The sequence below is a fragment of the Denticeps clupeoides genome, chromosome 3 (assembly GCF_900700375.1).
Source record: "Denticeps clupeoides chromosome 3, fDenClu1.1, whole genome shotgun sequence".
Classification (NCBI taxonomy): domain Eukaryota; kingdom Metazoa; phylum Chordata; class Actinopteri; order Clupeiformes; family Denticipitidae; genus Denticeps; species Denticeps clupeoides.
In genome coordinates this window covers 10,170,440-10,195,299 of record NC_041709.1, presented here as the reverse complement: position 1 = coordinate 10,195,299, position 24,860 = coordinate 10,170,440, and the positions used below count along the sequence as shown (strand labels likewise).

General features: G+C 43.7%; 1 protein-coding gene across 1 annotated transcript in view; it reads left to right on the top strand.

Annotated features, from left to right (window-relative positions):
* Window positions 1–16,432, top strand: part of trabd2a (TraB domain containing 2A) — a 45,825-nt gene extending 29,393 nt beyond the window's left edge. Inside the window, exons 5-7 of the mRNA XM_028973787.1 lie at window positions 8,683–8,773; window positions 12,693–12,938; window positions 15,806–16,432. Coding sequence (XP_028829620.1) covers window positions 8,683–8,773; window positions 12,693–12,938; window positions 15,806–15,983 — 515 coding nt within the window. The 3' untranslated portion in view covers window positions 15,984–16,432. The remainder of the gene's footprint in view (window positions 1–8,682; window positions 8,774–12,692; window positions 12,939–15,805) is intronic.
* The last annotated feature ends 8,428 nt before the right edge of the window (window positions 16,433–24,860 follow it).

Sequence of the window (24,860 nt, the reverse complement as noted above, 5' to 3'; positions counted from 1 at the left end):
ATTAGGTATTAATGAGCACATAGTAGAATACTAGCATAACACAAGCTGGTTTTATTTGGCTCTCTCCTCGGCTTTGGGTCTTTATTGGACGTAATACATGAGTCACCTTCAAAAGCCTAATAAGCCAAGAAAGTTTATATGTATAATTCAAAGCCTCCAACAACAACAAACCCTTTGAATCTTTTTTTTAAACCATGATAGAATGCATGGGCTTTAGGAAAAGCTCAGCATGCGCACAAGACTCTCAGTACAGTTTTTGGCACAGTGTGGTGAGAACCTAATTAAACACGTATAGAAATGTATGCACTCGCAATAATATCTGTCGTTTTTGTACGATAACAGTGGCCAGTGTCAGCAACCCTTTGCGTTTTTGTTTTCTCACAACCCATTTCCTTTCTCTCGGGTTGTGAGCTCTAGCTCCCCAAGTGTGAAATCATTCTCCCAGACATGGCAGAGAGAAAAAAGAAACACCCCTCTATATCTCAGCATGAACCGATGCTCTGCTTCACATTTAGCAAAGGCCGTTTATTAGTTCCACCGAGCCTTGTGACTAAATTGACGTGGCAGCGAAGTGACCTCAGACTCTTTAAGTGCTCAGGTGAGTTACAAGCCCATAAAACCGTGAGACTGAGTAGACTGTAGGCTGGAGGTGGGAGTGAGGGCTAATTTGCTGCTAACACTGTCATTTTGACATTGTGGCCGGTCTATGGTGACCACGGAAACCCATTAGTTGGATGTGGCTGACGGCTGTGGGGGACTCCCCCTATCCGTTGGAGGTCATGTAGAGGTCAACCGTTAGATATCAGACTTTTATTTTTTTTGTAAAGATACTGCTGGGCACTCCAACCAAAACCAGTCATATATACCAACTCAGACGAGCTGACAGTGAAGGAGAAATAGCCTTGTACACAAATTTGTAATTTGCGTGATAATCATCAGCAAATGCAATAATATGTAATCATATTGTCACCTTAGAGTATGTCTGTTTCTGATCTATGTCAGAAGTAATCACATTCTGTCACTTGCTCACCACCGCTGCTAGCGAAGAAGAAACAGCGACTCTTTCCATCTATCATCAAAAGACTAGAAGAAAGGACTGTGGTTGAATAAATCCATAATAACACCATAAGTTGTCAGGGTGAAGGGATTTGATATGTGAGTTAACTGGCCGAGGCCTGTCTTTTTATTTACCCTGAGGTCTACGCGAGTGGCACAATAATGAGTAAAACAGACAAGCCTGCCATAGACCTGTCTCGTCTCAATAACCGGCTACTGCTGAGGGGCACTGGAGGCAAGAAATGGTTTCCCCATAATACTTGTTGGTCAGTATTAATTCAGCGCACACTTTGAAAGACTTTTGTGGTCTTCATGGTTATTATTTTAATAAGAAACTCTGTGCTCTCAGTGGGAGTAAGACGTTTGCTGAATGACAGGCTGCTGTGATTTGCCTGCAAGATTTACCCTGATAAAGTAGATGAAAAGAGTACATGTTCATTAGATGCTGGGCACCATGCCCAAACATGGTGTCACTGAGCTGATTTGACATGATTCCCCATGGAAAATTCATTTCAAGATATATACGTTTTTTAGAAATTCATTTTAAATGTAAATCATAATGAAACATGACTGGTTGACTAGGAGTATGAATGATTTTTCATAATTTTTCTATAGAAATTGACAGGTTTAATGTTTAATTTGACCTGCAAACTGAATTATCCATCTGAGCCACTTTTTTCCCCATCAATGCTGATGAAAAGGGTTGATGAAACAGAGAGAGTTTTATGCTCTGTCACCCAGTTGGTATTCAGGGCCTTCCTGAGGCTGCAGCTTGGAGCAGATGAGCGCTGCTCAGTCATATGGAGTTGCGTGTTCCATGGGAACAGCGTTGTCTGTGCACAATATGCCACAGCTAAACAAGAAACAAAGAAAGAATCCAACCCATTAACACACAAGTCTTACAAGGGGACATAGTCCTTATCCTGCATATAGGTGCTCAGTTTTCCCCCAAGCTGATGTGAGTTCAGAATGTCACCACTATAACCAGTAGAAAGCAACAGTCGAATGCGTAGTCAGGCCTTCTCCATTCCTGCTTCCCCGGGTGCAGGGGTAGAAGAGGGCATGTGCCATCTTCACGTTCCCATTCTGGCAGCCAGGCAGCATCCCAGCACCTTGTTTGCTCAGTTGTCCATGTGTTTCTGTGGGAGGCACTTGTTGACATTCTAACCCTTCAGTGTTAACCCAGAGCCCCTGTGGCCAGCGTGTGAGAGATGTGGACCCTGGGAGCTGAGCCGTCTGTGGCTTCGTCTCCACTGCCCCCTGGGCTGTGGTGCCCCGAGGCAGCAGCCACAGCGGTGAATGAGACATTATCGCAGAACACCTTGCCGCTGTGTAATTAAAGCGGACGTAGCTGAAGGGGGCGAGGGAGCCTGTCAGCTCCACACATCATCATCATGCAGGCTCAGTTAGGAGCTCGGGCTGAGAGAGTTTCTCCAGGCCTGTATCCTCTTTCATTATGAGTTAACCAGCTTTCCATAAACTTCTGGACTTCTTTGTATTTTCCTTTAGAACGATTAATGAATATTGTTGAAATTCTGACAAGTTTAGCCAAAGGTATTTTGTTCATTTTTTGTGCATGAGATTAATCACAATCAAATTTTGGTTTTGGATATAAAACAGTACTAACTTGATCTGATTCTGTTAAAATGGGTGTTCTGTATTTAAAAAAAAAGTGTTCTGTATTTTTTTACACCATTATTGACCCATTGTGTATTGGGTATAAAAAAAAGCAACAGTGTCCACATATAAAGCGATTTGCTTGTGACCCATGACTTCATAGCTTCATCGCTTTCCAAGGTAAATATCAGTCAGTCTTACCCCACATTGTCATTGGTAGTCATATTGTGTCAAGATGACATTCATTTAAGTCAGTGTCCCCACATGTTTTCCATTTTTTTCACCTTTTGTTATGTCACTACAAATTGTTCACCGGCAGTCGTTGGTCACTGGTCATGTCACCATATGGATTAACGATGCATTTTTGGTTAAAAAGTAGAATCCACAGCAGATGAGTGTTCTGACATTGATTCCAGATCAACTTTGAGCCACACTTTGCCACTACTGAGCCAGAACAGTGGCACCAGCCGCCATCAGTCGTTACTTGACATGTCAAACTGGGGCGTAGCACCAGCCCAGGCTCCCCTGCACCCCACTCGCCCCTTGCCCTCCACCTTGCCAAGTGATTATGGGCTGTCAGGAATTCAGGCCGTGAAGGAGATGTGTACACAAACAGCTGCGCCGCCTCAGCACCGGCCCAAAATGGCGAAATGTCCTTTATTTGTTTAGTTTTGCTTAATGTTTTTGGAACTGCTTCCAAACCCTGTCACACTCTGGAATATAAATATTGTACCATATGGAAAGAAACTATATTTAGGGCTTGCCATATGTGCTAATAATTGGGACAAGAGGGGTGCCGAGGACACTGGCTGCCTTTTAGCCTTGAGTATGTTGCGTAGAGGCGAATGCTGTTCAGTCTAAAACCAGGGGTGAAGGAGACCACAAGATACAACAGGCCATTTTGGATTAAAAGAGTTTGCGAGCCAGGAGTGGGTTTTGAATAAAAGCTCTTAGCCGCCCCGCACGGCTTGTCCTCCGAATCCCAGTGGAGCGTTGCAGACGCGGGAGGCTTTGTGCTCCCTATGAACGGGCGTGTTTCCTAGATTGATTCTGGCACTTTGTCAACAGGCCACTTAAGAAGCACATCCACAGATCTGTGCGATTGCTGAGCTCACTGAGCTCTGCGCGCTGAATCGCTGACGCCGGGTGCAGAGTGGAGTTGGAAGGTGACACCCTGATCCATACAGGATCGGGCTAATTCACCCCTGCCAAGGGTGATGTTGGTAGTTGGACAAACCAGTGGCCCCAGAGGAGGATGTGAGTGTCTAACAGCAATGAAATCTTTAGTGCAAGTTGTTCAGAGTGCATCAGATGCAAGGAGAGGAAGTTGTATTGAGTGGATACCCTGTTGCAGACAGACTGAGGAATCTGCTCTAACAATGGCAAAAAACACATAATGTGATATAATATGATGAGATAAAATCTGGCAAAAATGCAGAAACAAACATGTTTTATGTAAATAAACTTAATTTAAACATTAGGTAATTAGGGCCAAATAATGACTGAAATTGGGGTGGTAGTAGCCTAGGGGTAACACACTCGCCTATGAACCAGAAGACCCCGGTTCAAGTCCTGCTTACTACCATTGTGTCCCTGAGCAAGACACTTAACCCTAAGTTGCTCCAGGGGGGGACTGTCCCTGTAACTACTGATTGTAAGTCACTCTGGATAAGGGCTTCTGATAAATGCTGTAAATGTAAACTGAATTTAATACAGTCCTGTATAATGACTTTTCTACACATTTCTGCATAACCAGGAGACCACAAGTGTGAAAGGAGTCACTGCAATGCAGCTGTCTTTAAAATGTGCCATTTGTTACTTTACTTCATCATCAAAATGAACACTGCTTTACATAAACCAACATCTGACTTAGGCAGGCTGCAGGCATGATGAATGAGTTAAATTGCTCATGATCGCAACTCCTCGTGTCAGAAAATGCAGGCCTTTCACACCTCCTGCTCAGATGCCGTCCTGATGAAGCCAGACACCAGCTCCAGCAAGCTTTCTCACGCCCGGAGCCCGACACAGGGAGCCCTCAGGCGACGGCCACTTCTTGACACGAATGGGCCCTGCGGCCGAGGCCTCTCAGATCTCCTGGACTTGCCTGACGGCCGTCATGTGAGCGTTGGCGTCTTCATTTCCCCTGTCAGTCCAGAGAAACGACTGAGCTCTGAGCTACGTGTGCTGCACTTGAAGATCAATCTAAAATGTAATTAAGGCCTGCATCCCATCATGCCCAGTGACACATGCAGGGTTGGGCGGGGACAAGTGGAACTGTACGGAGGTGTTGTGTAGAGCAGAAGCCCGGGGAGGTCCCAGTGCAGTGCTACATTCACACGCCATTAGCACCGCATGAATATGGTAGCAGCACACACACGTGGCGCAATCACACACGCTCAAAGTTGAGTTCTAATGAGGAGACGCAGGGTTCTGCCCCAGGCTAAACCAGAGTCCTCCTGGGTGGTGGAGGGGTGAGGGGGACAAACCGCCAGGTCATTTTCCGGCTCCAGACTCGCGGCTCCACCATTCTCCTTAGGTTTAGCCCAACAGACGAGTTCAACAGGCTACTGTTGACGCCGGCAGTCGGCGTGATTGATCCAGACGTGGAATCGCACGTGGGCCCGTGGGCCCGTGGGCCCGTGGGCCTGTCAATCGCTGCAGCCCTGCACTTGCAGGTGCTCCATTTAAATAATTATTTCAAGCGTTAAAACCCAAATTTTCCCTTTCCCCTTCCCCTGCTTTCAGCAGCACATTCATCATATTAATCGATGATGTCTGTTTTTGTTTGTGCTCCGCTGAGGCTTTGCTTAAGGTGAGGGGAAATTTTCACCCCCCCCCCATCCCTTATGCAGTTAGCACTGCCAAATTTCTCAGTCTCTTAACATAGTGAAAGGAACAGACTGTTATTACTGGCTCATGCAGATCGATAGGCTCAGCAGTACAGTGCTTTCATTTAATGAGTCTTTTGTCATTAAAAGAGAACCGCAGCACTGACTGCATCTGCGGAACTGTTGTGGTTTTAAATTGAATTGTGCAAAAAAGTTTCGGTATTTTTTTTCAGCATTTTGAATAAATTCATACTTCATTTTTAGAGCTGGTTGTAAAATGATAAAACAATCTGTACTTACAGTATATCATGTTTCAACTCCTGAAGGATTTTAAAAGCATTGTGGTGAAAAATCATGGAAGCACCAAAAATAGGCCATAATTGTCATCTAGTAATTAAATTGTGCTGTTATGAAAGTTACACTTCATTGTTGAACTTTTAGTGCATCTTTACTGATCCAGTCAAGATAATTGCAAAAAATGTTTTACATTTACAGTGGCTGCACAGGATTTCTTGATTGACAAAACTAACATATGAATAACAAGCATATGAATAACAAGCATAGGTGATCCCAAACTTTTGAATGCTAGTGTGTGTGTGTGTGTGTGTATTTATTTCCCATAATCATATGTAAGTTTTAAAGGAAAAATATACAAAATAGCTCTTATTTACAAAATCAAAGCAAAGACGTTCATTTAGACCGTTTTGTCGTTCAGCACATTAAGTCTCAACACACCCTTAACATTTTTGTAGTGTTGCTGTCGAGTTGGCTATTTGACTATATGACAGTCTGCCACATTTCCTGCATGCCTAGCAGGTCCAGGGCCCTACTAACAGACTGCTGTCAGAATGTGTGTGTGGAAAAAAAGGAGTGGGCCCTTAATATATCCTCCAAAAATAACAGGCGCTTATGGCATAATCTGTGCTCCGCGTGTCGGTCCTGCGGTGGAAACATGACTGAATTCTGAAAAGTCAGGCTGTACACGCTCGGCGTAATTATGACACTCAATAAAAAATAAAGGAAAGCTAGCAATTTGCTCCCTGCCTTTGAAATCTGTAGCGAGCATTAAAATAATGTACTTTCGCCTAGATTCACTGTTTTCTTATCCCTTTCTCTGGTGCTTGGGTATTAAATAGAAATTTGTGAGGATGTATAAATGCAACTGTTATAAATAGGAAATTTTGGTGTTGCAATCAACAGAAATGACAGGAAATGAGTTTCTTCACATTGTTTTTTAATTATTTCTTCAGTTTTAGTTGCTCAGTTGTTATTGAGTGTTGGAAATGACCCGCTTCTCCATCAGCTGAGAAGGGTCCAGCTCCGGTCACATTTTTTGGAGCATCAGCATTCTGGTCCCTTGTCCCGGGCTTCGGCGGTGGGCCAGCCTTTTGAAGTAGTCCCCTCTGAGCCCCTGCATTGTGGTGGCCTCTCCATTTGTCCCACCTAAATCCCCTCTCTGGCCAAAGAGCCATAAATCACTGCTGGAGCTGTGCTTTCTACGTTTCTGCCTCGGCAAAGACTAGATCTGCACAGGCTCCCTCCAAGGGTCCTGCTGCCCAGAGAGAGGGAGGCAAAATATGAGCCTGCTGGGGATCTTCATTAGAGAGGTGTACTGGATGGAGGGAGGGGTTTCATGCCCTCTGTCTGCTCCCAGTGCAGAGAGATTGATATTTTCTCAGCTGTTTCCCCTTTTTTTATGAACAATCTGATCTGCTTTAGTGGGAGCAAATAGCGCATGACAAAATTGTTTACTGCATAACTTAACAATCTGCCGGGAGGGGGCCTGAACATGTTGAGGGTATTTTTTTTTTTTTCACTGAAAATATCCTAAATACATCATCTTACAGCGACAAACTATCAGCGGCCCCACCTGAAGCCCCTGTGCCGCTCGGCTGATTAAACCTCTATCTGAGCGGGCCCAGATTAAAGGATGGCCCTTTGTTTACACAGCACAGCGGTACATGGCTGAGCTGGTGCGCACAATGAGCTCCCATTCCTTTTGTAGCCGAGCGGAGGAGAATGGAGACCCCCTTGACACGGCAACCCGAACCCACAATGCCTCACTTCAGGGGGGAGGGTGGCAGCGGGGGCAGGGGAGTCGAGGCCGAGAGGTGGAGAGGGGGCTTTCTCTCTAGAGCCGGGCCAGAGGCTACACAGGTCAGGGCCCAGAGATGGAGGACCCTGCAGTCACCATAACCTGCACGAGTGGTGAGCAGGCCGCACCACTTCCTGTCCCACAGACAACTTTCAGAGCTAATTCTTACAATACTTTAATTACAAGAAAAACATTTTAAAATACGGATTTGCAATGTTAACACTTTATTTTGCCACAAAGGCCCCAGACATATCAAGCGTGTTAGAACATTCACATTCACTCTGCAGGCTTGAAATCTTCTGGATTTGTGCTGTTGTTAAAAATGCAAGGGTTGGTTATTTAAAAAAAGCTTGTACATAAACTTTAACCACCATTAAATCGCATTAAAGAAACTGTTTCTTAAAAATGTGCAATACTGATGCCTCTATTTTTTCTGTTTTATTGTTTATTGTTAGCTAAAGGTACTTACTAAAGGTACTTTGTTTGATGTAGCTGTTTTAAGCAGTGATGAATTGAAAGGCCATAAGGTCAAGTGAAGTAGTCAAATTGATACTTATTCTCATTTCATCCTTCAGTGGAACGAGACAACGGTCCTCCAGGAACACAGGAGACTACATTTCTACGCAGACGATAAAATAGCTCAACTGTAAAAAAAAAAAATGTTGCAGGTGACAAAAAGATAAAAAGTTTAATTCAGAGAGTAATTTTCTGTATCAGTCCCATGGTGGAGACTGAATGCATGAGACCTCGTAACACTTGATAAAAATTAAGAGATCTAGCAGGTCACTTCTTTCTGGTTATTGTTATCAACACTGATGTATAGTCAGAGCGGTTGAAGTTGACAGTCATAATGTATGCCTTCAGTCTGATTTTGTTATCTGCTATCAAAACCTTTTGCAAATCTAGACTGTAGGAGAGTTGTATGCTCAGAGCTGGAAAATGTCTTTCGCGTACAGTATCCCGTTTCCCCCGAGTGCTTGTGTTTCTCTGGGAGCGGCCTAGAGATGGGGCAGGGGGGGGCTGACTGACACCTCTGAGGTCCGCAGGCCCGCAGCGAGACTGAAAGGAGAACTGTTTGTATTGCAGGTCACTTCCTGGGCAACAACACGGTGATTGATGTGCTGCGGAGTCAAGGCTACGAAGTGGAGCACACTCCTGCAGGGCAGCCCATTAACAGGTAACGATAACGCTTTTGCATGTCCTCTGCTCCCCCAACTCCTTAGCGCGGGCTTTTTGGTATGGAGTCCCAGCCACTGACCCATTGCTGTCGTAAGTGGTCGTCTATCAAAGACCTGCTGCCCCCCTCTCTGTGTGCTATAGCTCTCGCTTATCAGCAGCGAGGGATTTTTACGGAGGCAGGAAAGGGCCATTTGAATGAGGGGAACACAGGAAAAAACCCAGAGAGTCCATGAACATCTTTGGAACGAGTGGTCGTGCTGCGGACGCAGGGTTAACGTAAGTAAAAAAAAATAAAGAAACATTCTAGAAGAATCTTCGCGGTGCCTGCTTTTGATTTTTTGCATCTGTCAGGAAGCCCACAGCCCCTGACTAATCCCTGCTGCGGAGCGCCGTGATAAACAACCTCCAACCACAAAGCCACTGTGGCCCTGTCACCCCCCTTCACCCCATCGCTCCGCAGCCGATCTGCAGCCTTCAGCATGAGGCTACTACCGCTTAGACTTCACTGCCGTGAGAACGGCCATTTTCTGGAAGCAGATATGATCGCAGATTTGTAACTTATTATGATTTTTTAAAAAATCAATAAATAAAAGGGGCTCTGTGAAATTGACGAGGGCCACGTTTCATCCCTTAAACTGGTGTAAGGTTGCACGCTCCACACCCACCGTGCCCTCCGGCCCTGCGTAGCTTTTATTTATTTTTGTCTCTGTTTCGCAGACTGCATTTCAAATGGAAATCATTTTCCAAGTAAGTGCACTCCTCGTTTGTGCAATTTCACCGTAGACCGAAAACAGATGTTCAGTTCTGCATGGGCTGTTGGGGGAAAAAATGGATATAATTTATTTATTCATTTTTCTTAAAATCACCACCCTGCTCTCAGTCTTCAAAAGACAGACTCATCCTCAGATCATTACTGCTTTTCATGGCCGCAATCCACCCTTAATCCCAAATCCGAATTGACACAAGCACAAAATTAGGTATTTATTGCCCCAAAAATGGACTGTAATCCACTAATCACATAATTGGTCAATTTTTTTAATGGAGATGGCAGTCGGTTTAAATAAAAAAATAAACAAGTGTGTCAAGGAGGGGTTGTTTGTTCATTGAGCTCAGCCAAGTTGTGATTTCCTTACATTTGTTCTCGTGGCCTTGTCATGTTGGGGAAAGTCCTACACTACTGCACTACCACTGCTACTTTTTTCAACTGCCGTCCTCGAGCTCTCTCCATTTCCACCGTCTCTGGGTCTTTATGGAAATGCCGGGGCACTGGCCCTTTTGTTTCACTGTAGAAGAATGCCTCCTTGTGGGCAGACCGACCACAGCTGAAAAAAAAATTGTAAAAATGAACCCAGTACAGCTTAAATAGCCAAATCGAAATAATCAGCTGCAGAGCGTCCCCTGGGTTGGGCATTCATGGCCAGAAAGGACCCATTGTGTGCGCCACTCTGCTCCTTTACGGGAATTTAGGATTTGTGCGGCTCTTTAGGCTGCAGTAAGTGAAAGGGTTATAAATATTATGCGTCCCCCATGAGGCCGTGGCTGCACTGTAAATCACGCCAGTGTTTTGTACCGAGCGCCGAGGTGAGCGGCGAATCGAGCACTGCCTTGTAAACCCTAGCAAATCGCATGACGCGCTGTGAGGTTGAGGTTGCATGTCTAGAATTCCGTGACTTGATCAGTAGATTGCAGCAGAAACCTTAATGGAATGGTGGTGGGTATGATATTTACTGTACTGGTCCATTCAGTGCCACATACCAGGGCAGAAATTATTCAGCTCACGAATAAGCCCTGATTGACACTCTCTACTACTGTAGGTATTTAGTCTAGAGGACAGCCTGGAAAAGAAGATAAGACCCAACCATATCCAATCCTGAGACACAGTACTGCTGACCTCTATGATATCGGAGCTCATCGGGAGAAAGGCATGCTCAAAATGTCACCTGATCTCAAGTCGAAGCAAATTTATTCATTTATTTAACAACAGGGCATCACTTATAAATATATCCTGAATATACTGTAATTAGGTATACTATAAATGTATAAAATGTAAAAGTTATTCTGTTCTAAATAATATATTAATATAATGAATATACTGATTATTGACATAAACAGTTAACATTGTAATAATATACATTAAACAAAAAATAATTGCAATAAAGGATTATAATAAATAATAGAAAAAAAGACTCATATCTGAAAAACCCCAACCAAAAAGCCAGTGTTCCTTTCGTTGCAGTTTTCCCATGATAATCTCCCTGGGTGGCTATCTGCCCCCCGCAATCAGCTCATTCTCGCCGTGCTTGTCTTTCACTGCTCTTCCGTCAGACCGGGTCACGTTTGTGTCAGGTCTCTTATCTTGCACTTTCCTCTGTCAGGTGAGCGCACGCCAACACAGAGCCAAACGGGAGATGAAGCAGATAAATATCGAATACTGGCCTGGAAAAACAATCTCTCGCTTATCAGCTGGTGATCTGAGATACGGTCTGTTCCTCTGAACTCGGGCAGAGGAGCGCCAGAGGGAAGGGGGTGGTCCTCTCTGTTGTACGTCGTTCTTCCATTTACCAAGCTCACACACACACACACACACATACAGATATATTTACAAAATGTTTCAGAGGCCGGATTGGAGGAGACACTAGAAGCTTGGGGTCCGGAAAGTTCCACTGTAAATAAGCACCGGCAAGTCGTTTTAATTTGCACCAGTGCAGATGTAATGCATTCCTGTAATGAATGAAACACCATTTGCCGCCACATGCGTGTGTGTCTGTGCAGAAAACGATCACAATGGCCAAACAGTACATTTATTGAAAGCAGATGCTCCCTTTTTATGTCGGAGAAGTTGGGATTAGAGGCAAAACGGCTCCATCCAGATTCCAGCCGAAATATGGAGACCACAGACACCAATCGCTGTAATGAAAAAAACATTAAAACAGATGTGGTTTTAACACAAATCACTCAGCCCTGCCCCAAAACCTGCTTCTGTCATGTCTGAAATGCCTGTTTAAGAAAGAGATCTTTATTATCATCATCATATTTACACTTTCACTTATAATAAAGTACTTATTTATATACACTGCTCCAAAAAAAAATATAGGCAATTCGCAAGACATCCATGAAGGTGGTATGAGGCACCAAAGTCCACAGAGGGGGTTGTGATTACATCTTAACACTGTGCAAAAGTTTGGGATTTGCCAAAGAACACCAAGATTGGCAAGTTCACCACTGGCACACTGTGCTCTTCACACTGAGCACTTGTGACAGACATGACAGAGTCTGGAGATGGCGTGGAGAACATTCTGCTGCCTGCAACATCCTCCAGCATGACTGCATTGGCAGTGGGTCAGTAATGGTGGCATGTGCTCGCCAAAGGTAACCTGACTGCCATTAGGTACCGAGATGAGATCCTCAGACCCCTTGTGAGCTGGATCAACCTGTAGTGTGTTTGTCCATTTTAATTTTGAGTGTGACCCCAAATCTCCAGGTTGATAAGTTTGATTTCCATCGATAATTTTTGTTTGATTTTGTTATCATGTAAAGAACAAAGTATTTAATAACAATATTTCATTCCATTCAGGTCTAGCGTGGTAGTAGCCTAGTGGTTAACACACTTGCCTATGAACCAGAAGACCCAGGTTCAAATCCCACTTATTACCATTGTGTCCCTGAGCAAGACACTTAACCATAAATTGCTCCAGGGTGACTGTCCCTGTAAATACTAATTGTAAGTCGCTCTGGATAAGGGCGTCTGATAAATGCTGTAAATGTCTAGGATGTGTTAAATTTTTTTGAGCAGTGTACAGTGTAAAAAATTGTAATATGTATATTTGCATAATTAGATTTTGTTCATCCATGCTTAGACATCATGGCTGTTTTAAATCAAGCATACCAATTATGAACTCTTATATCCTCTTCTCCAGTGGAAGAAAATCTAATTTTGACGATGAGGATCCAGATTTTGAGCAGTTCATTCCTCTGGAGCCGTTCCTGCACGAGCCCCAGGAAGAGTTCCCCATAGATGACGATCTGCTGCCCCACATGCTGCTGCCCGACAGCCTGGAGCTGCTTGAGAAGGTGGAGCGCAAGCTGAAAAAGAAACGGCGCAACAAACAGAAGAAGCAGCATCACCGGCAGTTCAACGACCTGTGGGTTCGCATCGAGGAAAGGTGAGGAACTAATATGGGATGCATTCTTCTTCTTTTTTATGTACGTAGCACATTCATTATCAGCATTGCATTAATTGTATTTCAGTGGTGGCCTAGCTGTTAAGGAAGCGGTCCCGTAATCAGAAGGTTGCCGGTTCGAATCCGGTTAGATGCAGAGGACAAATTTCAATTTTCAAATTTCTGTGAAATTCACCGTGTGCTGTGCTGCTGTGTATCACAATCACTTCACATTATCACTTTATCACTTTATTTCTGGTATTTAACACACTGTTATAAAATGACAAATTGTAACGTATTTGTTTCAATTTCTTAAATATATATATTTATTTGTTTATTTATTTTTTGTGCACCAGTATTCCTCTCGGCACTCTGGGAAATATCTAGTTCAACACAAGCCATACTGAATGTTGCGTGGTGAGCAGTGTAGTCAGCTGGGTGTTGGTGGGTGCAGCTGAAGCCCCAGGCCACAGGGAACTGTCATGAACAAGACAAGCTGCTGGTATTTCAGGTATCGCTCAGCTATGGGATCGCTGCTGTCTCTCAGACTGACATGATACTTCCTCCCCAGCCCTCGGGTAGGGTGGGGGGCGACTTCCGCACCCGTATTGCATCTCGCCCTCACACTGCTCCCTCTCATCAGCCTCTCTGTCAGATCTGTTACTTTTATCAAATGAAAATGAAACAGCCATAACATGAATACCTTTAAACCCCACATTTTTTTCAATATTAACGTTGCATAAACACTTGTATGCACACATGCTCCCATGTTGTGTGCATCCCACAGCCAGACTGAAAAAAAAATGGAAAATAGAAACCATGTTTACTGTCCTGGTCAGTTTTATATATACGTTTTATATATGAAACAGAGCGAGCATCGGACTAGACACTGAACCGCACAGACCGGACTGTCTCCGAGTTCACTCTGACTCCTCCGGAGCCCAGATGGGTGTAGAAGACGTGCTGAGACGGTGGAAAGGGCCTCTATGTCTTTCACAGTCTGTTGACACATATGCAGGATGTGAACGGCGTTTACAATTTGAAACGCCAACTCACCGCCCGTTTGGTGGGAGGGGAAAAAATGGCGAGCGGCCTTCTGGCCTTGAGGGCTGCCAGACTGCAGTCGTTTCCAAATGTGGCCGAATTTTTTCCCTCACCCCGCATGGAAAATGAACCTGTTTATTGTGACTGGATTGTTTAGGCAGGAGAGCGTGGAAGTTAATCGTAAACGTTTTAGCTGAAAACGTGTCACACAGAGGATTGTTCCTCCCGGCCGAGGGATGCCCGTCAGTCCAGTCATTTTTCTAACATGTCTTCCAAAAACACACAGAAGAAATAAAATCCCTTCTTTTCCGAGTTCTCTGATGCCACTGATTAAGGCCACAACCCACGAACTAAAATAAACCACATCCTACCATCAAAACCGAACACGTACGAAAGGCACGAGCCTGTAGAACACGCAGGCGGAGCGCCGTTCCCAATATACGAAGATACGGAGCCCCCGCTGCCAGAACCAATCACGAAAAGTAAATATTATTCACCGCAAGCATATGCCACAGATGAGAACGAGCACTTGTGCCGCTGCCTGGTTAAAGTACTGGTCACCCCCCCCACCAGCACCCTACAGCAGGACAGTGTGCGTACAGAGACGTGCGGAGGCCTGTTTGTTTTTTTGTTTATGGTGTCTCGGGAGCAGGGGCGGGGCAGAGAAGGAAGGAAGCGTTTTCTGGGCGGGAGGAAATGAAACGGCTGCCGTGGCGGGGGCTGGATTTCAGGAATCGGAAACCTGCTGGTGGTTGTTTTGGCACTGATTTGGCGGCGCGGACATGAAACGGCTGGAGCGGCCGGGGCGATTTAATGCTGGCTTTCAGGACCGAGGCCAGCTACTGCACCCCCTCAACCCCAAAATGCCACCCTCTGACTGGCACTCAAATCGCACTATAGAGGCCAGTTTGATTCTCTTATTCATTATATTATTCTTTTTTTTCCGTGTTCTTGGGGTATATCCGATGACTTCCAGTCATGTTAGCGAAGGGCCGTTTTTTTGGCCTCGCCAGCATGTGTTCTCACACCGACTGCTTCCAGCGAAAACAGAAATAGATGTCCTCCACTGAAAAGTGACAACCCAGAGACATGGAGGAGACATGCAGCAGCCATAACCATCTGGGCTACAGCCAGTCTGGAGTGGTGAGCGCGGCTCAGGGTCTCATAGCAGGGTGCTCTCTGGTGTGTGTGTGTCTGTGTGTTCTCGTCAACAGCAGACCACACAGATACAGTAAGGGGAGAAGCAGAGCTGCTTTTTTTCCCCTGTTCACCAAGTTATGTACCTGTTTTAATACTCACATGGGAGGTCCCTTATTCTTGATGTCCAGAAAGAAGAAGAAACAAATAAAAATTACAGTCACAATGCAAGTTTTTAAAAATTATACGTGTCCATTCTATGTAAGGATTTCTGGCTTGAACAGTTTGTTCTTCTACCTCTTCTGACAGTCTTATTCTCCACTAGCAATTAACTATGATTACTAGTCCATAAAATATTAGAACTGAGGATCTTGCACATAGAGGAAATATAAGTGGATTTTAGGTCCATATGGGAAATATCCCACACTGAAAGATCAAATCTGTGTGACATTTACTTCACCCGACACTAAAGAGGCACACAAGCTGTCATTCTGCTCCAGAACAGATGATTGGAGGTCACACCGGCCCCTTGCCGTTCTTTTGATGTAAACCTCATGCTGCCCTCTGTGATGCTCCTTAGATGACAGGATGCGTCCACCCCTCCAATCACAGACTCAACACCGAGTTCCATCAAAACTGAACACAGCACTAACGTCTGGACCCTCTGTTGTGTTTTCTTGCCGTTTCAGCACAACCGTGGAACCTCCGCCACCCCCGCTCGTCCGCATCATCAACGGTTACATCACAGTGCAGCCATTCGAGAGAGGCCACCGGAGGTTCCAACAGGCCAGGACGTTTTCGGGCTCCATCCGCACCTCCGTGCTCTCCACTCTGTCTCTGTGGGTGTTGTTGGCCCCGTTCCTATAGACTGGTATCTGCAGACTGTCAGTATGAACCCAGCACAGTCTCCAGCGGGCGAGGAGCTCGACAGAACCCTGATGGCACAAAACGCTCTTCCTGTATTTATTCTTCACTTCTCGAAGAATCACTTTTTCGTATTGCATAATACTGTTGGACTTGTATATATCTATGTATCATAGATGTATTTTAGAGATACTACAAAATGAAATGGATTGTAATGAATGTCTTTTTTTATAAATAAGAGACCTTATATTTTTGTGACTAAATTCAGGTACTAACCACCGATATGACTGTTAAGCACTCCTCTCTTTTTCTCTCCTTGGACGAAACTATTCTGGTGCTGTCATGTTTGTATGTTCACTCAGAGAATTTTCCTTTTTAAGTATGAAATAGAGGTTATTCATTTTATTTATTTAACTATATAGTTTTTTTTAGCTCATCTAAACAGTATCAACCACAACAGTGTATGTATTCTGCAGTCCTGCAGTGAACAGTAATGTACAGCAAAACCAAGATATCAGTTGCTTTCCCTGTAGCTCACATTCTCATGTATGTGGCATGAAAGAATTGTAAACAGTTGACATACTGTTAAGCAATAAAGTATTTATCTAGTTTACTTTGTTTTGCGTTCTGATTTCCAGCTGCCTTGAACTCATTTTAATACATAAACTCTATAACTCAAGTAATGATCTAATGACACCTTATTAATGATTTTTCTGTGTGTGTGTGTGTGTGTGTGTGTGTGTGTGTGTGTGTGTGTGTGTGTGTGTGAACCCTTCCTGTTTCTAAATAAATATAATTTGCTATTTTTTTAAAGTCTTTTTACATCTAACTAGGACTGTCAAAATGAATGCAAAATTAAGTGTTTTAACATTTTAAACAGAATTAACTAAATTAACAAAGTTGTCTTCTGTTTATGTCCTGTGTGGGGTCTGACTTATGACATTGATGCAACATTCATTCTAGCCAGAGACAATTCCAGAAACATTTCAAACATGGGAGCAATGTACTTGCGGTGTGTCCGTGACGTCCCTGTCTTTGGACGTGTCTTTTTTCCGTCAATCAGCCATGACCAGATGAAAATATTTAAATGAACACAATACCATGTCACGTGGTTTACAGAATTTTGGCCAAATTGTATGAATCAGCCCTTGTATGAATCAGCAAAAGTCCTTTGCACAAAAATGCATTTCAATTTAATTTACATTGACATTAAACCCATGTGTCTGTCAGTTTTTAATAGCTTTAGTCTTAAGAACAAATCTTGATTTATTGCAAGTTTTTTTCTTATAATTATTTGCAGTAGTCCATTTTTGCAGAATGCAGATACTCCAACTTGCAGGGGCTTGGCAGAGTTTTGATGGTAAAAGTGCACTGACCTTTTGCTTTGTTTGGGAATGCACATGTGGATTGTTTCAGCTTGCTGCCCATCCAGCATAATTTTAACACATTTGAACATGCTCTAACTGGACAGGAAACCGTAACATAAACGCAGTATTATTAATGCTTGTGTAAAGATCTGCTGAAACAACAGCAGAACGCTATGCGCTCTCATGTGCCAACATCAAGCCCTGTGTGCTGTCTGGCATGTGTTGAGCAAAGCACAGACCGTCTAGTGTCTCAGAAGTGTCTCGAGTTCCCAGCAAAATTCAGTCTGCAGTCTTGTGCCAACGTCCCATAAACTCGGTGGGAGAGAATTGTGATGTATGGCCTTCATTCGTTGTGGAACCCACAACGGAGATCTTCATGTTTCTGACCCCAGGCCTCTGTTAAACATTGTCAACAAAGCATTCAGAGCAGTTACACCAGGCATGATATTAGCTACTTTACCCATCATTTCTTTAATCCAATATTAAAAACATTCAGCCTGCATCCAGAGGCCGTTCTTGTCTCGTACCAACACCAATAAAAAGCTTGCTTTTTGGTACAAAGGTCTGAAAACGCATGTTTTAGTGGGCTGTAACAGGGATTCCCCTCCATTTATGATGAGTGTGTAATGGCTTTTAATGTCCACTCATGCCCGATCTTCTTTATGAACCCATGACTGGCAGGTTGGATGGATGGATTAAATATTAAACCTTTTAAAAAAATGCTGATTTATGCAATACCTGAGACCCAATCGTCTTTTCACCAATCCTTGAATCCAGTGGAAGCCAAAATTGACTTTTTTTTTTAGGACATTCCATATTTTGATGCTGGGCACCAGATGGACTGTGTTTCATCTTCCCAAAAAAAGCAAGTCATTCTTCATGGCCCACTAAAGGAGCCTTTGGCCCTCATGTTCTAAAAAAGCCCCCCCATGCTTTCCCAATAGTGGACGATGTGAAGGCCCAGTACCTGGCAGTCGTGCTTCATAATGTTTTATGGGCGCATTTTAATAATGTGCTGCTTAGCAGCGAGGAAGGAATTCATCTTGGTTTAAGCGGTTGGGCTGAAGCGCAGCCTGGACGGTGCAGTCAGACCACCAGCACATCCCAAATGTTTTGCCTCTGTTTGTCTGTTGCCGCCCTACAGCGCAAGACGCTGCCGAAATGACCTTGCGCCATCCGCCGAGGCTCTTTCCCATTTCATTTGCACTGTCAGCCATAAACGCTGCCTTTTATGTGGCACGGGGGTGTTGCTTGGGCCGGGTGTGTGAAGAATTACGAGAACAATGCTGCACTTAACAGCGCTACTCGATTTTCACCATTGCGGTCTACAGCTGCATGTGCAAACATTCATTTTTTCATCTGGCCATGGTGTCATAAAAAAAAAAGTCAACTGTAAAAATCTGACCATGTTATTTCTTGGTTACTGGTGCACATGTCCAGGGCTGAATGGGATTCTGGGTTAATGAGCGCAGCCCACGCCGGACTGAGGCAGCGCGTACTGACAGAGGGATTTAGAGCTGTCTGCCTTGCTGCGGTTGAGCAGGAATGACTTCAGACTTCACAGCTGAAAATCACAGGCGGCGGCCCGGTGGGGGGTTTGGTCCAGTTCGCTGGAAGTCAGTAAAGAAGGCCTGGCATACAGTATAGGTTAGGGCTGTGCAAGTAAAAAAGAAATTCCATTCTATAACACAACAGCTGCGTAAGTACACATTTATAACACAGACGTCTAGTTCAGTAGTCAGTAAAACTGGACTACTGTACATTATACAATTTGATCTAATAAATCTAGCCACGACTTAATTAGGTAAGAGTTTAATTATGCAGTTTAACCTTTGTAACTAATCCATATAAGGTAAAACACAGACATGGATAGCTAGACAGCTATCAACAGAATCAGGACTGAACTGTTTGCGAACTTTATACACAAAAGAAAAAAAAAACTAAGAATTTGACTTGGTGGAATGGTGCCATGAGATAGATTGATTAAATGTATAATAAAGTTAAATAAAGAATTAAAATAGCCAGATTACAGTGTGCAAACAATACATAAACAATACATAAAATGCAAGAATATTTTTTTGATCACGCGTCAGAAGTCTCTGTGACTGATTTCTTGTTTTAATGAATCTATTGTGATTAGCCCCTCCATGGGAGAGTCCCAGCAGTGCGCCCAATGGCCCAGGTTGGGCTACGGCAGTCGTGACCCCTGACCTGGATTATGCGGATAGGGGAGAGTGGGGGTACAGTGCTCTGTGGCTATATGCTGGAATGTGTGAACGTAATTGGTTGCTAACAGCGCTCATGAAGTAAAGATGCCTGCAGCAGGCGAAAACATTAAGTGGCAATAAATTATTGCACTTTAACCGACAGCCCTGCAAGTGTTGGAGGGCATGTTTACTCATCAAGGGGGTAAACCTGCTATAAACACCGGCGGAAATGTGAGAACTTGCTGCAGATGCTATAAAAAGGTCCGTGCACAATGCCTCATACCAGCTGTGGAGATTTAAGATAAGGCACCACAGGCCGTGGGCTGCAAACCGTAATTTACTGTCGCTTTTACTGCGTGTTTACCACTCGCCAAAACACATGAACAGTGCATGATTAGCTTGCGATTACATGTTTATTACTTGTTTGTTATCACCAAATAACTAGTAATGTGCAAGTGGTACACAGCAAGCCCAGCACACAGTGCACAAAAAATTCAAATTCGGTCTCCACTGGATTCAACCTTTCACCCTTAGTGAGCAGGGGGCACCATGAAAGGAACCCAGGGAGCAGTGTGTGGGGACGGTACCTTGGTGGCTCACGATTTGAGCCTGTTTACCTATTGTTCGGCTCCTGCGTATTAGGCCTGAGTTTTAGAGGTTTCCCCGGGAATTCGTTCTCAGCTATTCTGGGAAAAAACACACTGCATATGTCTTCTTTTCTTTTTTTTTTAAGCTTATGAATTACTTATGAGTCCTGAGCTGTTCAAAGCTGAAGCTGGTGCCAGCGCTAATTGCTCATGGTCTGCTGGGGAAGTGATAAAGCACCAGAAAGCATGCTTCTAACATCTGTCTTCAAGGAGGTCCTGTGTGTGCAAATCATTCTTTCATCCCGAAGGAGGCGTCTTCAAGGCCATTTTGTCGAGTGCAAGACCTCAGATCCAAGACCTCAGACCTTAACGGTAGACTATAATGTGGGGTGTAGGTAACAGTCAGCTAGTGTTGCATGTGGGACCCCAGTGCATGAGTTTGGGTATGAATATACATTTTATACGTTACATGTTCTGGAATAATTGTTGATATATGTTAATTATGAATTTAAAAAAATTTGATTAGATTCAACTTTATTGTCATTACACATGTACAAGTACAGGGCAATGAAATGCAGTAAAAAAAATACATAATAATTATTGATTAAACCATTCAAAGAACAGAAATGTCAGGTTTTGTCAGGATGTTCTGCACTAATCCTCCACCCTGGCTGTTGGTCACCAGGAAAGTATAATATAAATAATATCAGTATTTGCATAATGTTTAATTTTTTACCCTATGCTAAATATTTTCTAACACCACATGTATTTGAATGAAAAAAGTACATCTGTATAAAATATTTCATAAATTTGTTGGTGTCAAAAACTGAGCACAAATTTTAATAAATTAAATATTAGTATGTGTGCATGTGTGTGTTGTTGTTGTTGGTTGCGGTAAAAGGATCTCATTTGAAAATGGAAATCACATCTGTTTTCATCCTCGCGCTGTTCCAGTCCCTCTGCTGTGGACCTGATTCCAAACAAAACACTTAATAATACACTCATACTGTGGATCCAAAGCACTACGGCACTAATGCATGGTTTCATGGGTCACAGAATGCACGTCTCATATAAGTGGGACGTGACGTTGTTGTTTCTGCTGTTAATCTGCTCTCTTCTGTCCGTTAACTCACTCCTTATCTTGTTCTCGGCCCCATGCCCCCCCTCTGGCTGTTTGGTTTGGCCAGCACTCCGGGGTGTTTACAGTTTATTTCAATCAGGGACCAAATTGGAAACATGATTTGATGTCCTCAGATCCCTCTCCTTACCTTTGTGGGGGGATTTGTAAAAAAAAAAAACCTCCCCCTTTGTCCAGATCTGTCCTAAGCGGAGGAGCACGCAGCTGCTAATGTCTTTCACCTGTAGCAACAGCTGCTTCTGGCCGGCCCGCCGCTCTTCAAAGGCGTGATGGAGCGACGCTGCAGCCGGAGCTGGGGAGAGGGAGGTCCTGCAGGCCCCTGCTGAACACCTGCACCCGAGCCCTACTTAACGTCAAAGGGGATTCGGGGAGAAAGCGTGATTTGTGGCACAGGGCATCTGCTCAGGGTCAGGGAGGACTGCCTTTAATCCTTTAAGTTCTTCCCTAAGCACAAATAAATTGCTTCTACTGAGCATGGCAACTGATGAGCATAATTGGGTGCCATCCGCAGGTCACTCACATACTTTCTCAGGTTGCGAAGCCTTGGGGTTTCTCTCCTGCAAATACAATATGCCAGTCAGCCAGAGCATAAAAAGACTTACTATTCCGGCCAGCCCATCAATTTCACCAACAACAGAACACCTGATGAGTTGCCGATCAGATGATTAAATCTCACGAAACAAAGAACTTTGTTTTGATTATTAATACCTTCTTACACAAAAAAGCATTAGTTGAGCCATTGAAATCCATTACCATTGAAATTGTAATTTAATGTCATCAATAGTGTACTGATGAAAGTAAAGGAGATTATATTGAGTCCATCAAATGTGAAATAATTTAAAGAAAGAAGAAGGAATAGCACCTCAAATAGCACCTCTATTCAGAAAGAGTTTATCATCTTAAAGGATGACTTGCTGTTTCAACAGTGTAGTGCATTTTCTCTTCTCTCTTTTGCTCCACTTCACCATAAAGATTTATTCATTTTTTTTATCTCTGCCATGTTATCTGTTACATCGGTTTCATATGTTAAGAGCGCAAATGCAAATTGAATTGGTGCTGTAGGATCTGCATGCTCCCCCAATGCTGCACTATGCAGTGGGATGATACCTCTGGGCTTTTATTTCCTTTTATTTTCAGAGGAACAAAGACTTCCTTGCAGCATTGGAAAATACACTGGGACCTTCCGTCCTGTCTTATTCTTACCATCTGACCATATCATGGGACCGAATAGAGTGTTGCAAGTTCATTCTTCATAGTTCTCAACCAGGCATACTTATTGTTAAACAAGCTGCGAAATGCACAAACTATTACGTTCTTACAACCCATCATTAGACATGTGCAGGGGACCAGCTGACTGCTGCAGAAACTGCTTTTTTCATTTCATTAAATAGACAAATTGACAGAATACATAGTCAGCATGGCAATCTCAGCAAATCATCCCAGGATGATGCAGGGATCTTCTAAGACTGATGCTGTGAAGTTATTGAATTCTTAAGCCTGAGCTTTTGTGCTGAGCACATCATATTAAAGTCTTAAATACTTTGTCATAAAGTTCATTTGTTGTTTCACCTTAGTTTTGTCTCCTTGGTTTCAGACGTTTTTGGAGACCACTGTTCATACAGCTAGGATTTAGATCTATCTGGGCCCATCAGCTTTTCCAGTCCTTTTCCAGATTAATCTGTTTGTTACCCGAGACCCTCTCTTTGGCCTGAATGAGGGGGGTCATGAAGCAGCCCCCTCCGCATCTGGAAGAGCATCCAAGCCAGATGCTTTGCTGGTTGTGTTTTAGATTAACAGCACCATCAGCTCTAAATATGGCATTTATGCATGATCTATAGTGGAGTGAGCTATGCGACATGTACACCATTTATCACCCTCTGACATGCCTGCTGTGAATAAAGACTGGAATGTAAAGTCTTTTTTAATGATAAGGATGTTTCACCAAAATGTTCTGCTTAAAGGAGACGATACTTTAGAATCCTGAGTCCGAGCAGGGCTTGGAAGACTTGCGTATCATAAAGCTCTGATCAAAACCCATTTGACTCTAGTTGCTTTATGTAAGTCCTCCAGCTGTGGGTTGACTGGGTGCCCACCATTCAGGATTAGCATTTCCAGCCCAAGAGAAACACCAACCCAAACACTAAGACGAAGGACGAGGGGCGTTTGAATAGAAACGTCAACATTTTCTCCGTCAGCTCTCAGCACCCTCTCTGTGAAAAGCCACAGCAGCGTTTCCTCAACAACAGAAGAGGATGCACCCACTTAACCTAAGGAGCGGCGCTGCTCACTTGATGTGGCTGCCAAGCACGGGAACCCAACCGCTGATGAGGTTTTGTGGAGCCTCAGACAATGGCATGGGACGGAAGCCATGAAAAGCGAGGATCAAACACGGCTGCAGAGAGGCTGGAGGAATCCGAGCTGAAGGACGTATCTGAATATGAAAATGACTGGGGCAAGGATGCTCTTGCTTCCGTGGAACTTCAGAAACATTACTTGTGTTGCGCAGATGTTTCTCTGGGTTTACCGTTTTGGAAAAGGTCATTCACGCTTGTTAAAACCGGCACAACATCATTAGGAGACTATTTACATGGCTTGCTGAGCCCTCTGCCGAATAACCGCCCATGTGGTTCTGCTTTAGAGGAGGATCCGCTTACATTCCTCACCTCTTTGCCATCCTCGGGCCACTAACAATTAAAAAATGACTTCCAGTAAGGCATTTCGTGTAGGAAATGAATCAGCCAATCCACAGATGGCAAGTCATGCGTGCTGTGATCCCTCCTGCCAGCCGCTTCCTTTGTGGTGACGGTGCTTCTCCTAGGACAACATTGGCACCGTTTCGCATGAGCAATACAGAGAGTACGTTCTTGCTCCAGCAACCAGAACACCACATAAAAGATGGGTTCTCCAAGATGAAGAAGACTGTTTGGTAACCGGAGACAAGTGCTGACATACTGTTAGTGCTGACTAATGGTCTGGTGTAACTGGCAAATGTGGACCTTTCACAGTTGAAATATCTGTAGGACACAACATTCTAACAACAAATCTGATCACATTAAGACCACAAACATTGATCATGTGGCCATTAAGCCAAAACACCAAACATTATATTATGCCAGGCACTCTGTCTTTAACATTGGATTTTTGCCACCAAATGCGCACATTTTCACAGCATGTGCATATTTTCCAGCTCATGTGAAATTTCACATTTTTTATATGCAGTTGCATTATGAAAACCAAGTAGTATAAAAGTTGGGAAAATGAATGAACTATTAGACCAGGACTGAAGTTTACACTTGGTCAGAGTAGAAACTAAAATTAATAGATGTTGGAATTATATTTGTTTTGGGAAGGGAACACTGTTGTTCTTAAACCAAAAAAAATCTTATAACTCAAAATCAGGTCATAACAGAGGACTTTTACATTTACATTTACATTTACGGCATTTGGCAGACGCCCTTATCCAGAGCGACTTACAACGTGCTTTCAAGTTACCATCGATGAAGAGATCAATTCCGGTTCACTAGGACCCCAACTATGAATACATCTATTTAATTCACTCTGTTGTAGATTCTGTACACAAA